This window comes from Rattus rattus, chromosome 2, assembly GCF_011064425.1.
Source record: "Rattus rattus isolate New Zealand chromosome 2, Rrattus_CSIRO_v1, whole genome shotgun sequence".
NCBI lineage: Eukaryota > Metazoa > Chordata > Mammalia > Rodentia > Muridae > Rattus > Rattus rattus.
The window spans coordinates 106379274-106396255 of NC_046155.1; the positions used below are offsets into that span (position 1 = coordinate 106379274).

Consider the following 16982-nt stretch of genomic DNA (forward strand, 5'->3'; position numbering starts at 1 on the left):
CTTCCCCTCTCCTTCTGCTTTGAGAGGCTAAGATTCCTCTTGGTCTCTTCCAACCCTTGTACATCAAGTCTCTGCCAGGTTAGTAACATCCTCTCCCTCTGCGGCCAGACATGGAACCCATGAAGATTGAGCTGCATGTCTGCTACATATGTGCCAAGGGCCTTGTTCTAGTTTGTGCATGTTCTTTGGTTGGTGGCTCAATCTCAATCTCTCAGAGCTCCCAGGAGTTTAGGTTTGTTAATCTGTTGATCTTCCTATAAAGTTCCCATCTACTTCTGGTCCCTCTATTCTTCCCCCAACTCTTCCATACATGCCCCCACCCTTTGCTTAATGTTTAGCTGTGGGCATCTGCTTTTGTTTTCAATCATTGCTGGATATAGCCGCTCAGAGGTTAGTTATGTTAAACTGGACAGTAGTAACTTTGAAAATTGACTGATTCTCAGGGTCAACCACTTTTACTAGGTTTTTATCAAGTGTTCGCTGCAGAAGTTAATGAAAGTAAGATTCGGGAGGATGTTGAGCTGAGTCTTCACGGGGAGAATTACTGTGCCTCCCATCCTTCAAGATAGCATGTAAGGTGAGACCACATGTCACATATTTGAGGTATAAATGGGTGTTTCCGTGGTGTAGTAGTCATCACGCTCACCTAACACATATTTGAGGTATGAATTATGGAATGATTTCCTTACTGGAAATCATGCATACCTATTTCTATGTATTGTTTCTAAGTAATGATGGCATTTTATGTTCTTATCTATAAAACTTCTGTGTGCCTCAAACACTTACTCAATTTTGAATCTCCTCACTCCCTATATTTGCCTAAGTACCAAATAGAGTATATTACATCAACCACTAAAATACTAAAAGAAAAAAAATTGGTGCACATGAATGAAAGAAACAAAATGGTCCATTTTTAATAAGTAGTTTAAATACTCTGATGTAAACTAACCTGAAAAAAATCAACTTGCAGAAATATTATCTAACCTAATTTGTTATATGTACATCCCATAATCACCAAGTGAAAGTGCACCAATACCTACATAAAGAGGAAAACAAGAGATTGCTTGATATTGACAGACTCCTTGATAATTAACTGTGTTTGTGTGAAATGACCTGCTCAGTACTCATCTGAGCAAAGGTAATGATTGCTGATGATTTTAATTCACACTGGAATCCAGAGCCTCTGCAGGGACTTATCCTCAGGGATAAGTAATGTCAGTAGGAAAGATATTTACATCTATAAAATCATAGTAACTTTGAACTTCTTACCTTAAAATGAATTGTTATTTCAAGAGGTAAGAATTTGACTCTGTTGGTAAATCTAGATACTTTATTCTTTGAAATGTATTGTATTTCAAATATGGTGGGGAAACATGTCAGATGGAATTATGCTGTTATATAACAGGAGGAGGGAAAAGAAACTTTCACAAAATTTCAATGTATTTCATTAATACATTTTTTCAGAAAAATTAGGCATATAAACAAGTTTTCATAGATTCCTTATTTATCCATCTGTTGGCAAGACCAGAAACCAACATGAACTTCAAAGCTATAGGCATGTAGCATTCACCTACAGGCTAGCAAGTTTTCTAGCTTTTAAATACTTTGGTAGCTTACTGTTAGGGGATATGCTGTGCAAGGACCTGGTTGTTTATGGAGTGAATGTGCCAGCCTCACAGGCATCATTACAGATAAATGAGGGTGTAAGTATAGAATGTAAGGGATGATAGTAAATCTGTTCCTTGCTGTGTGAGCCTTGATAAATCTTTCAAATTCTGAGGTTGAATACTGTGTGGTATCACTTGTTGAAAATCATGGGAATTCATTCCAAAATACTTCAGTTACAAGACAGTGTGACACTGGAAAAGGAGTGGGTGTGTATTTATATATATCACATATATATTCATATTTTATATAATGATAAAATTAACAATCCAAATTAATTTAAAGAGCAGTGACCTATTTAGAAGAATTTAAAATATTTTATGAGTGTCCAACTGGAAGTCAGATTTGAAAATTTAAAAAAAAATTAAAATTAAATTTAAAATTTAATAAGTGATCTTTATTCAATTTTACAGATGGTATTACCCGTCTGAAAGCTGAAATACCACACTGATATCAGTCCTAATTTATATATCCCTCAAATGTTTGGCCACCCATCATTTTAGAGCCTGGTTACTAAAAGGAATTCTCTCATTTCAACCTACCTGGTCTTTGTATCTACTTCTCTTTTTAAAGACTTGTTATTTTTGTATCTGAATATTGCCTGCACATATACACTGTAGCAATGTGTGTCTGGTGACTGTGAAGACCACAAAAGAGTGTTGGGTCCTCAGAACTGGAACCACAGACTTCTGCTAGAAAACACGGTGAGCTGAGTGAGAATCAAACCCTTTTTTGGCCAAGTCACCAAGTATTCTTAATAACTGAGCCAACTCTGAAAATCCATAAATTGGTTACTGTGTGTGTGTGTGTGTGTGTGTGTGTGTGTGTGTGTATTATTTAACATAAAATATTTTTCTGCTAGACTATAGAAATGATAAAAATAAAATAGGAAAACATACAAGTTTCCTTTTAATCCTATTCTTGTGATATAGTAAGCGTTTAATAATAACAACAGCTTAAGTCTTGAATATGTAATTCTATGATTTTATATTTTATTCTTTTGTTAAGCTTATAATAAATACATTGTTTTCTTAAGATTCCCATTATTTTATATTCATTTATTTATCTATTTATATCTGTATTTACTTATTTTTTGTTTGTGTAAGGGGGTACTAGCAATAGCATATGTGTGGGTAAAAATGAACAACTTTCAGGGAGTTGGTTCTTGCTTCCTATCTTGTGGGTTCCAGCTATCTTGTGGGCTCTAGCTATAATATGTCAGGTCTGGTGGCAAAAATCTTTATCTACCAAGCTATCTTACCAGGCCAAGTCTCATAATTTTAATCTTTAGCCTTAATGACAATCTTGTATATTTCATTATGAGTAAACGTAAATAAAAACTATTTGCAGTTTATAAGACATTTCTAGCAATTGTGATTAAATAAATTTGAAATAATTATTGCACATAAATATATAAATAATGACAATGTCAGTAAAACATCTATAGTTGAGGCAGTTCTTGAATAATATATGTTTGTTTTGCTTTCTATATGCCAATTAAAAGAAATGGAGTGACCAATTTATAAATCCCATTTTGCAATATCCCTATCACAGCCTTGATCTGGCATCAGCTACACTTCTCCATGACTTTCTCAGAGGATAGGAACTACACTGCAGTGACAGAGTTCATTTTATTGGGCTTAACAGATGACCCGGTCCTTAAAGTCATCCTCTTCACCATCATCCTGTGCATCTACCTGTTGACTATGTCTGGGAATCTCAGTACCATCCTTCTCATCAGAGTCTCTTCCCAGCTTCATCACCCCATGTACTTTTTTCTTAGCCACTTGGCTTCTATTGACATGGGTATCTCATCATCTGTCACACCCAATATGCTTGTCAACTTCCTTATAAAGCAACATACCATTTCCTACATTGAATGTTCTATACAGTTTGGCTCAGCTGCTTTCTTTGGGACAGTTGAATGCTTCCTTCTAGCTGCCATGGCTTATGATCGGTTTGTAGCAATCTGCAACCCACTGCTTTATTCCACCAAAATGTCCACAGAAGCCTGTATCCAGTTGGTTATAGGATGTTATATACAGGGTTTTCTTAATGCTTCTTTTTTTACTCTTTCCTTCTTTTTATTGTTCTTCTGTGGACCAAATAAAATCAATCACTTTTACTGTGATTTTGCTCCTTTGGTGGAACTCTCCTGTTCTGATGTCAGTGTGTCTGTTGTTGTTATCTCATTTTCTGCTGGTTTTATCACAATGATAACAATGTTTGTTATAGCTATCTCATATTCCTATATTTTCATCACCATTATGAAGATGCACTCCACTGACAGTCGACAGAAGGCCTTTTCCACCTGTGTCTCCCATCTCACTGCAGTCACTCTTTTCTATGGAACTGCTATATTCATTTATGTAATGCCCAAGTCCAGCTACTCCACTGACCAGAACAAGGTGTTGTCTGTGTTTTACACAGTGGTGATCCCCATGTTGAACCCCCTTATCTACAGTCTCAGGAATAATGAGATTAAGAGTACTCTGAAGAGACATATTGGTAAGAAAATATTTTCTTAGGGTATTCTGTTTTGTAAAACTCACTATAATAATGACAATTACCCAAGACCATTGTGACCATCATCTGAAGTTCAGTTATCTTCCATCTTGTTATTCCTTTTGGCTGAATCTCCTTTTTCTTCCAGTACACATAGATATTATATTTTATTACATTTTCTCTTTTGTGACTTTTAATATGTCTTTGACAACATTATACAGTGTATTTTGATCATGTTTAGCCCCTCACAAATTCTTCTCAGTATAACTTCCTTGTCTACACATTCAACTATTTTTTAATCAAATTCATCTTTTGCTATCTGTATATATTTAAGCATTTAGGCTTCCAGTAATGCATGGCTAGCCTACCAGGGGCCATGTCCTTATAAATAATTTCCTTTCTTATAGATGGTATAACTTGCCAATTAATCCTCAGTTACTTGTGTACTTCATGCCCATGTTCCCGCTCTGAGCTAGCATTTTGTCTGACTTGAGCATGTTGATGCCAAGAGTACTGACATGAGACCATATTGTCAATCATTCTCTTGTGCCCTGAAATACTGTTTATTTGTAGTCATCCTGCAGCTCAGGATCTCACATCTTTTCACCCATTTTCACACAATGACCTTCTTGAAGAAAAGGAGGTGTGGTGTAGAAGTCTCATATATTGTTGAGCCTTCCTCAATCTCCAATTCTCAGCAAGTGTTTGTTTATTTGTTTATTTGTTTGTTTTCCTTTGCTTTTCTTTTCGTTAATTACTATTTACTACAAAAGGGATTGCATTATGATAGGGATTGGATATGTACTAATCCATATATCCAATGATAAGTCATTGCAAATTGTTTTGATATTATGTCTATAGAGGGAAACCATGATGACAGACTCTTCTTTAGGGCCTATGACCTCTCTAGCACAGGTTTTGGCCCTCATAGGGGTGCTAGGTGTGATTTTTCATCTTATAGAGTTAGACTTAAATCAAATAATAAAGTACCTGTTTATTCCTGTGGTATTTTTGGAATAATTTATATGATATCTATACTACACTATAGCACCAGTAGGTATGTATTTCCAGCCTGGTGTTTATTGTACATGAAGTGGTCAAAGGATAAATGTCTGTAAACATGTATTTTAAAACATCTCTACATTAGTCTTCATGAACTTAATTTTTAAATATTTTTATTTACTTTTGAATAGAATCCATATGCCCATCTTAGTTCTTTGATCTAATACTATTTGCTCCATAGAGATTTCACTGATTGCCTACACAAGCTAACACAATCTCCCGACACAGCTACATTCCTACTTAGATCAGCTCTATGTATTCTTCCCTACTACATCCTACGTTTTAAAAGGTTGATTCTTCTCTAATGAACTCTCCCCTTTGAAATATGAATTCTAGGAGAATTGTATCATTCAGGAACAAATCTTTAGTATGTACTTGCTTTGACAATGCAATAAATATTCAATAAAAACACCTAGATGGAATGAATGGTTCAATGCTTATCTTGTATCTACCTGTAAAATAGTTCCAAAGTTCTGACAGAAGATTCCAGAAAAAATTCTTATCATGAAGAAAGACACTGGTGGTTTTTTATGTCTTTTCCCTGTCTTCTTCAAAAACTATTCTCAAACCTATGAAGAATGTGTTTAGACTCTTCATTGATACTAACATTAATATTTCTGACTGGTCTTTATTGTAATTCAAACTCAGCCAATACAAATTGTAAAATACAGAGCACTTGAACACTCCAACCTGGGTTTATGGTGGGACTAAATTTATGTTCCGGAATTTGGAGTTTACATGATGTTGATGCCCACACTGAGATGGCACTGAGAACCCGGCATAAGCCTGCAGGATTCAACACACACACACACACACACACACACACACACACACAAACATAGGCGTTATTCGTGTTAAGAAAGAATGCCCATTCTGTGGCTTTATTTTCTGAATATATACCCCAAATTGACCAGGTGGAAAAATCTAGGAAGCACAGTGGGAAACCCCAGCTCAAGACTTCAGTAACAAAAGACCAAATGTGTGCCCCCAATTTACTGGGGAGAAATCCAAGAAGACCAGTCTAAATCTCAAAAACGAAAGACTGGGAAGACAAAAGACAGGAATAAATTGACCATCACCCAGGTGTGTCATTACCAGTCCAGACTGTTCCTTTGTTAGGAACAAAAGGCTTCCACATGCATCAGCAGGGCTCAGCAGGGGTCAAACCCTGCAAAGGACCCAGAAGGGTCTGACAAGGGGATGAAACACTGCAGGGGACCCAGGAGACTCTGACAAGTCCCCCTATTTTATTTATTTTTTTTATTAAGCAAGTCCCCCTATATTAATTTTTAAGCAGCGCCTGTCTTAGGATACTTTGAGATATCAAACCTCTTTCCCATCTCTGGAAAATTCTGCCAGTCTCAGAATTTCCTGTCTTAGATGAGACTTGGTCCAAAAGAGTTGCCTGTCCTTAGCTAACTGCTTCTCGTGAAGGCTGAGCCCAATTTGGGCAGAAGGCTGCTGCATAAAGACTCTCAGGAGACAGTTACACTAAGTTCTTGTCTGTAAGCATAGCAGAATACTATTAATAGTGTCACAGGTAGGCTCTATCCCATTGGATGGGTCTCAAGTTGTGTCAGTCACTGTTTGCCTGTTCTTTCTGTCTCTGCTCCATCTTTATACCTGTATATATTGTGGGCAGGACAAATTTTGTATTAAAGGTTTTTTAAGTGAGTTGATGTCCCCTCCTTCCACTGGAAGTTCTACTTAGCTGCAGGAGGTAGTCACTTCAGTTTCCATATCCCCAGGTGGTTGGAATAACAGCTAGGTAAACCCATAGACTCCCTGTAGCCTTTTCCATCCATGCCTTCACCTGGTCCCATAGATACTAAATAATAATTTCCATTCTCACTCTGAACTCTTTCCTGCTCCCTAACACCCAGTCAACATCCCCATAACTATCCTCACTCTCTTTCCACCAAATTCCCTCTCTTCATCTACCTCCTATGATTGTTTTGCTTCCCTTTCTGAATGAAATTCAAATATCCTCCCTTGGATCCTCCTTTGGTTTCTTTAGATCCATGGTTGTTATGTTGCACTTTATGACTAATGTCCATTTATAAGTGAATACCTATGAGAGATGTCTTTCTAATTCTATACCACCTTACTCAGCATGATATTCTCAAGTTCCCTCCATTTGTCTGCAAATGTCATGATGTCTTCATTTCTAAGGCTGAAAAGCATTCCATTCTGTAGATGCACCCAATATTTTTTACTCATTGTTCAGTTGAAGGACACCTAGGTTGTTTCCAGTTTATGGTTGTTATGAATGAAGATGCTATCAATATAAGTAAGAAAGTGGTATCTTAAGATATCTTTTGGGTATATGCCCAGTAGTAGTATGGTGAGGTCTTGAGGTTAAACTATTCCCAACTTCAGAGAAAAAGTCAAATTGATTTCCAAAGTGGATGTACATTACCACAGGTACATCAGCAATGTTCCACATTGCTTCCTTCTTGTTTCACATTCTTGCCAGCATGTGCTGCCACTTGAGTTTTTGATTGTGGCCATTCTGATGAGTGTACAATAGAATCTCAGATTCATTTTGATTTGCATTTCCCCGTGACTAAGAATAGATTTCAACATCATTTAAGCACTTCTTGGAGCTTGAGGTGGCTGTATTAAAAATTCTTGAACTGTCATAATCAAGTAGGTGACATCCCAGTGTTGCACATGTGGTTCAGTTTGAAAATCCATCAATATAATTCACCTTATAAACAAACTGAAAAAAAAAAACAAACAAACACATGATCATCTTATCAGATGTTGGAAAGGACTTTGACAAAATCCAACACTGTTGTTTAAAAATATTTGAAGGAACAGAGATACAATGTGCATTCCTAACATATAATAAAAGCAATATACAGCAAGCCAATACCAACATTAAATTAAATTAAGTGGAGAGTAATTTTAAACAATTCCACTAAAATCACGGACATGACAAGGCTTCCTACTCTCTCCCTTTCTGTTCAACATAGTACTTGAAGCTATAGGTAGGGCAATAAAGAACTAAAGGAGATCAAGGGGATACACATTGAAAAGAAAGAAGTCAAAGTATCCCTATTCTGAGATATATGATAATATACATAATTGACTCAAAAATTCCACAGAAGAACTTGTATGACTGGTAAACATCTCCAGCAAACTGGCTAATTACAAAATCGATACAAAAAGCAATGTAGCCCTGTGGCTTTTCTTTATATAAATGATATATAGGCTGAGAAAAAAAATGAGGGAAACAATACTCTTGACAATAGCCACAAATAAGACAAAAAATATCTTGATATAACTCTAAGGAAGCAAGTGAAATATCTGTATGACAAGAAGTTCAAGTCACTGAAGAAAGAACCCAAGGAAGACATCAGAAGATTGTAAAGATTTCCCATGCTGATAGATGGGTAGGATTAACATAGTAAAATTTTCCATCTTACCATAAGTAATATAAAGATTCAATAAATTCTCATCAAAATTCCAACACAAATATTTACAGAGCTAGAAAGAGCAATTCCCAATTTCGTATGAAAAAAAAGCCCTCAGGATAGGTAAAACAATTTTGAACAATAAAAGAACTTATCAAGATATTACCGTCCCTGACTTCAAGCTGTACTACAGAGCAATAATAATAAACACTGCATGGCATTGGCATAAAAACTGACAGGTTGTTAAGTGGAAGGGAAATAGAAGACCAAGAATTAAACCCACACACCTATGAACACTTGATATTTGACAAAGAGGCCAAAACCATACAAAGATAAATGAGAGCATATTTAATGATGGTACTGGTCTAATTGATATCTGCATGCAGAAGAATGCAAATAAACTTACATCTACCAACCTTTACAAAAATAAACTCCAACTAGATCAATGACCTCAACAGAAAACCAGACACACTAAATCTAACAGAAGAGCAATTGGGGAATGTCCTTGAACTCTTTGGCACAGGAGACAAATTAATGAGCAGAGTACCAATAGTTCAGTCACTAAGATCAACAATTAATAAATGGGGCTTCATGGAACTGAAAAAATTTTACAAGGTTAAGGCCACCATTAATAGGACAAAACAGCAGCCTACAGAATCAGTAAAGATCTACACAAACCCTAAATCTGACAGAGGACTAATATTGGAAATATATAAAGAATTCAAGAAAATAAATCTCAACAAAGCAAATGACACAATTAAAAATGCAATCCCATTTTTCTTACTACAACATAAATATAACTCTCCACATACCCTGCTCTTCCAATCTGATCATTTTAGTGTGGTTTCTCACACATCTTTTGCCTTAGTAAAATTTTCTTTGTTTGCTCTCTTTTCTGAAAAGTGTTATTCTGCAATCCTATTTGAGAAAATGTGGGTTCTTTTAGCCTACTGCTTTTTGCTGCAGCTCCTACATTTAAACTGAAGTATCAAAGCACCTCTAGAAAAGGAAGCACATGGGATTATACAATGGCATATTAGTTTGAAGTCAGATGGTGATTTGGGTGTTTTGGTGTCCACACGATGCCTATTGCTTATTAAATGCGAAGTAAACAATGGAGCTGAACTGAACTGCCTCAACAACCCATGAGAAGTTTGTGGCACACTGATGTGCAAAATTCTTTACTAAAAAGTACAGAGCTTTTCTTTCCCAGGTCAGAGACTTTTATATGACTACTGCTCTACATTCCATAAATGAATATAGAAATTTCATGTCAATAATTGGAGGGGAAAATGAGACATTTCTGCTCAGATAGTTGGAACAGAAGGGACATTTGAGTACAAATATGTGTTAATTCTGTCCTTATATTTTACATTTTTTTATATTTATTTTTTCTCACTTTAACTTCTTGTGGGTTCTCTGTGTGAAATTTTGTGTGTAATTTCATGTGCAAATGTGTGTGCATGTGCATGTGAGAAAGAGAAAACGTGGGGAGAGGAGAAGAGGGAGAGGAAAAGGGAGAGGGTGGAGAGGAACACTTTACAAATTTCAGGTCATATTCCATCACAGAGAACAGAGAGGAAAGTAAAGGTGTGAACTGGAGCAGAAACCATAGACTGGTACTGTTTATGCACTTGTTTCCCATAGTTTGTTCAGACTGCTTTCCTTGTTTTTAAAATTTAATTTTTAAATTGTTTTTATTCTTCAATCCTGTTTTACAGTCCAGTCTTCACCCCCCCAACCTGCTCTGCCCATTGGACACTCCCCATCCCATACCTCCTACCCCTGACTCAAAGAGGATATCCCCACCCCAACCCTAACCTCACCAGACCTCTCCACTTCCTGGGGCCTCAAAAGGGTTAGGTGCATCTTCACTCACTGAGACCAGACCAGGTAGTCTTCTGTTATATATGTGTCAGGGGGCCTCATATCACCTGATATATGCTAACTGGTTAGTGGCTCAATGTCTAAGAGATCTTGGGGGTCCAAGTCAGTTAAGACTGCTGGTCTTCCCATGAAGCCTCCCTCCTCACCAGCTTCTTCCAGCTTTTTCTGCAAGTTCCCTCTTCCTACTTTAGGGCATTTCATCTAAGGTCCCTCCCGTTGAGTCCTGAGAGTCTTCCACCTCTCAGGTTTCTGGTACAATCTAGAGGGTAGACTATCTCCTACCTATCTCCTACCTCCCAAGGTTGCCTGGTTTACATTTTTTTTCTGCAGGCCCTCAGGGCTTCACTCATGTTCCTCCATATCTGAATTTGTTCTCCCTTTTCCCTCCCTGTCCCCACTCCCACCCAGATCCTTCTCTCCATCTACACAATAGCCGTGTGATTGCTTTTTTCCCTCCCAAATGGGATTAAAACATCCTCACTTGGGCCCTTCAGTTTGTTAACCTTCTTGAGTTCTGTGGATTGTATCCTAGGTATTTGTACATTTTCTCGCTAATATCCATCTATTAGTGAGTACATACCATTTATGTCTTTTTGGGTCTGAGTTATCTAACTCAGGATGGCATTTTTAGTTCTATCATTTGCATAAAAAATCAACATATTCTTAATAGCTGAGTTGTATTCTACAGAATCAGAAAAGATCTACACAAACCCTAAATCTGACAGAGGACTAATATCTGCAATATATAAAGAATTCAGGAAAATAAATTTCAACAAACCAAATATACCCCATTTGCTATAGCTATTCTTCTGTTGTGACACATTTGGGTTGTTTCTAGTTTCTAGCTATGACAAATAAAAACTGCTGTGAACATAGTGGAACATGTGCCCCTGTGGCTTGGTCGGGCATCTTTTGGGTATAGGTTCAAGAATGGTATAACTGAGTCTTTAGGTAGGTCTATTTCCAATTTTCTGAGGAACCTCCAAATTGATTTACAGAGTGGTTTTACCAGTTTGTAATCCCAACAGCAATGGAGGAGTGTTCTTTTTTCCCCATGTCTCCACCAGCATGTGCTGTCACCTGAGTTTTTGATCTTAGCCATTCTAATTGTTATAAGGTAGAATCTCAAGTTCATTTTAATTTGCATTTTCCTGATCACTAAAGTTGTTGAACATTTCTTTAAGTGTTTCTTGTTCATTTGAGATTCCTCAGTTGAGAATTCTTTGTTGAGCTCTGTAGCCCATTTTTTACTAAGGTTATTTGGTTGTCTAGATTCTAACTCCTGGAGTACTTTGTATATTTTGGATAATAGCCCTTTTCTGGATATGGTGTTAGTAAATTTTTTTTCTCAATCTGTAGGTTGCCAGTTTGTCCTATTGACAATATCCATTGTGTTACAGAAGCTTTTCAGTCTCATGATTTCCCATTTACCAATTCTTGATCCTAGAGCCTTAGCCACTGAAGTTCTGTTTGGGAAATTTTCCTCTGTGCCAATGAACTTGAGGCTCATTGCTGCTTTCTCTTCTCTTAGATTCATTGTATGCACTTTTATGTTGAGGTCCCTGATCCACTTAGACTTGAACCTTGTACAAGTTTACAAATATGGGTCTATTATCATTTTTCTACATACAGACAGACAGACTAGCACCATTTATTGAAGATGCTTCCATTTTCCATTGTATATTGTTGGTTTGGTTATCAAAGATCATGTGTCTGTAAGTATGTGGTTTATTTCTAGGTCTTCTATTATATTAAATTGATCAACCTTTCTTTCTCTGTACCAATACCATACAGTTTGTATCATTGTGGCTCTGTCATATAGTTGAGGTCAGGGATGGTGATTGTTTTAGAAGTTTTTTTTTCAATGTGTTTCTATTTTAATTAAAGCATTAAAGTATGAAAAATTAACAGTGAAATATGGAAAGTGTCATTTGTAGGAGTGTTCCTCTTTCACTACATCCACACTAGCATGTGCTGTCACCTGAGTTTCTGATCTTAGCCATTCTGATTGGTGTAAGGTAGAATCTCAAGGTCATTTTGATTTTCATTTCCCTGGTGACTAAGAATGTTGAACATTCCTTTAAATGTTTCTTGGTCATTCGAGGTACAATAAAGCATCTCTAACCCCTAATATTTTCAACCCATCTCAGTGGGGAAGGACAGTTGAAATCTGAGTTTAGGTTCAGGTGCCTAAATGGTTTCCACCCAAATGGTTGATAATAACTTCAATATATAATTACATGAAAGTAAGAATAAAAAATATATACCGGAAATACATCTAATTCTCAATATTTGTACACCATAGTTATATTTGTATACAGTTTTCCAAAAGATTGATAAAGTATAAAATTGAGTATGTCCCCTATATAATATTCAGTTCCTAAATCACTTTAGTAATTGCTATGGAGAGTGTAAGAACAGAATATGAAAGACAGACTCAAGAGACTAGAATACACACCAGTCTGACACACTCTTTCATATCTATAATTTCAGTTTCTCACTATTTTCACATCTGTGAATTTGGGGAAGATTTTAATGACAGGAAGTAGATTTATTGCATAAATTGACTATAGAAATAGAGATTGTAGAAACAGGTTCTGTGGGTTCAATACTAAACTTACAATAACTTATGGTCATGGGTGTGATGATCTAACTATTTTTTCAGATAAACTACTTTTAAAATAAAGTTAGTGATACTGTTTCCCCCATGTTGTGTTGTATATAGGATACATTTAGAGTGAAGATGGCACACAGTCATGAAAACTATTGTTAGCTACATGAATTTTAAAAAAAGCAAGACTGAATTTTAAAAAAGTAAAACTTATTGACATCTTTAGAAATTCTGTACTATTAGCAATTAATGGAATAATTTTAAATACTCTCAGATAGCTTTCAAATGATATACCTAGACTCATATATATAATCTTCAAAAACACCAGAATATGTCATTTAATGGTATTTCCTCATTAAAAATCTTTTAACTATGAGACAAGTGTGCTCCTGGCAGTATTGCTATTCTACTTCAAAGAAGACATTGAGCATCATTACCTCCAGGCAGAGTTGCTACAACCATGGCATGGATAGTAGCCACTGGTCAAGAATTCCATGATTCATCCACAGACAAAAATACTATCCAAAGAAAGATGAACAGAGATGAGATAATTGACTGCTAAGCCCTACCAAGAAAAGATAATCTAGTCCTTTATGATGCCTGCTTCATTTAAGATCTGTCTGATGGTTCTGGGCTAGAAAGCTGAAGACAGATGCTCTAAGGTTATAAGGAATTTATGTACTGTCCAGGCATCCAACTGTCCCTACAAATTGTATAATTTTAGAAAACTAAAAGGTTGTTGTGTTTTCTACATATTCAGGTAATATTTACTTCCTTCTAAAGATCCCTGATGGGCTTGAAAACTGTTTATATTCTCATAATTGAAAAGTTGTCTAGCATTTAAGGAAAAATTTCCAGGTTTGAAAGGATAGATTTCAGATGGTAATACAAATTAAAGTCAACATAATTCAGGATGAAATTGTAAAATCTTCAAGTTGCAATAGATGATAGAATGCTTTGTCAAAAGTGACAAATGTGATAGACTAGATGTTAAGTGTATATTATACCTTATAATTTACATAATTTTCATACTTGTGCTCAATTTATATCTGAGAGAAAGAGCCTTTTTATTTGAAAAAAAAGGGGGGAAATATTGTGGGTTGCCTTGATCCTGTTTGTATATTGATGATAATTCTGCTTCCTTAAGAAGAGTTATGCCTAATGAGTATTGTATTCAGGTGATCTCACGTGAACCTTTGCCCTATTCTAACTGGTCATTGAGGCTAGAGTTTGTGATTGCACATGGAGGAGAAAGGTGGGATGACTGGCTTGCAAGAGTGAGGAAGAAGAATCCAAAGCTACAGGATCTCCATGGCACAGGGCAACAGCAGGATAACCAGGAGGATGCCAGGTGAAGATTCAGTATTGAGCATGTCACAGAAGCCAGAGATCTTGAAGTTGGCCAGTGATTCATTGCAATGAATACTTGGAAATAAACATGTATGGACAGAGGAATATACTGCGTGACACAATGTGACATACTACAGCTTCCACAATGAGATATTTTCTATGCTCTCCTGCCTCTCTCTCTCTCTCTCTCTCTCTCTCTCTCTCTCTCTCTCTCTCTCTCTCTCTTGCTCTCTCTCTCTCTTTTTCTCTCTCTATCTCTCTCTCTCTGAATTTCATTTGGGGGTGGAGGTTGCAACTGTGGAGAGCAGATATGAGGGGACAGGGAGATTAGCAGGGCTGAAATGTATGATGTGGAACTCACAGAGTTAGAAAACAAGAAAGTTAGGAAATTCTCTTGTTTAATATTCACTACAATGAAACATAACAAATTCCCTTACAGGAATGTAGTGCCAAATTTATACTGATATCAGATCCAACATTTCAATATATATTTAAGGAAGAATATTGTATATTGTCATCTGTAACATATACCATTATGTATCTTCAGGAAGGTGAGGGGAAGCTGCATGCAGAGTTGAGGGGCTTTATTTATCTATTTATTGCGGATAGAATATTTCATCATTTTATTAATCCTGACTTCTATTTCCCCTCACTTTATTCTTCCCAGCTCCCTCAGACCTCTCCTCTCTTCCAAATCCACTCCTCCTCCATTTTCTTTTCAGAAAAGATTATGCTTCCAAGAGATACCAGTCAAACATGAAACAACAAGACACTATAAGACAAGGCCTTCATATCAAGGATGTGTAGGGTAAACCAGAGGGAGGGAAAGAATCCCAAGAGTAGGCAAAAGAGTCAGAGATACATCATTTCCCACTGTTTTTTTTTTGGTTCTTTTTTTTTTTTTTTCTTTTTCGGGCTGGGGACCGAACCCAGGGCCTTGCGCTTCCTAGCAAGCGCTCTACCACTGAGCTAAATCCCCAACCCCCACTGTTTTTTTTTTTTATTAATGTTTTATTCATTTAAATTTCAAATGATATACCCTTTCCTGGTTACCCCTCTACGAACATCCCATCCCATCTCCTTTTTCCTCCTTCCCCTTTGCTCCTATGAGAGTGCTCCTCCGCCCACTCACCCACTCCTGCCTCCCCACTATAGCATCCCCCTACACTGGGGCATCAAGCCTCCCTCCCCTCCCATCAATGTCAGATGAGGCAATCCTCTGATACATACGTATCTGGAGTTCTGGATTGCTCCATGTATATGCTTTGGTTGGTTGGTTAGTCTGTGGGAGTCTCAGGGTTCCACTTAGTTGATCTTGCTCTTCTTATGGGGTTTCCATCCCCTTCAGCTCCATCAGTCCTTCCCTACCTTTTCCATTTGAGTCCCCAGGCTCAGTCTGATGGATGGCTGTGAGTATTTGCCTCTGTATTGGTCAGATGCTGCTACCTCTTAGGGAACAACCATATCAGGCTCTGTTAGCAAGCACATTTTGGCATTAGCAATAGTGTGAGGGGTTGGTTTCTGCAGATGGGATTTATTCCTAGGTGGGGCAGTCTCTGGATGGTCTTTCCTTTAGTCTCTCTTCCATTTTTTTGTCCCTGTCTTTCTTTTTGACGGAAACATTTCTGGGTCAAAAATATTGAGATGCATAGATGACACCATCTGTCAACTGGGGGCTGTGCCTATCTCTGGAGGCATTCTCTACAGTTTTTACACCACCTTTGTTAGGTGATTTGGCTAAAGTCATCACCATTAGCATTGGCTCTTAGGAGTCTCTTCCTTTCCTAGAGTCTAGAACTTTATAGTGGCTACTCCCAGTTCCCCATCCACCACTGCTATAGGTATCTATGTATTAAATTTTCTGATACTTTGTACTTAGCTCCTGTCCTTTTCAATACCTATTTGGACTCCCCTTTTTCTCTATCACTCCTCTCCCCTCCCAGGTCCTTTCCTCCCTCTATCTCCCATGATTAACTTGTTCCTGATCTTCCTCTGTCTTAAGCTACAAATGGTTTGTAAGTTGTATCATGGGGATTCTGAGTTTGGGGGCTGAAATCCATGTATGATTAAGTACACACCATATGTCTTCTTATTGACTGAGTTCACTTGAGTAAGGGATGATAGTTTCTAGTTCCATCCACTTGCCTGAGAATTTCATGAAGTCATTGTTTTTAATTTCTGAGTAGTACTCCATTGTATAAATATACCATAACTTCTGTATCCATTGTTCTCTTGAGGAACATCTGGGTAGTTTGCAGCTTCTGGCTATTATGAATAAAGCTGCTATAACCATTGTAGGGCATAGGTACTAGTTATATGTTGGGTCACATTTTTGTATATGTCCAGTAGTGGTTAAGACTGGGTCTTCAGTAAAACTATTTACAATTTTCTCAGGAACTGCAAGATTGATTTCCAAAGATGTTTTAATATCTTGTAGTCCCACCAGCAATGGAGAAGTGTGCCTCTTTCTCTACATACTTGTC

At 37.0% G+C, this 16982-nt stretch overlaps 1 protein-coding gene across 1 annotated transcript; it reads left to right on the forward strand.

The window, feature by feature from the left end:
- Window positions 1-3248: 3248 nt before the first annotated feature.
- LOC116894205 (olfactory receptor 498-like) lies at window positions 3249-4193 on the forward strand. The gene has a single exon (XM_032895918.1). It carries the CDS (start codon window positions 3249-3251, stop codon window positions 4191-4193), a length of 945 nt encoding a protein of 314 aa, XP_032751809.1.
- Window positions 4194-16982: the final 12789 nt, after the last annotated feature.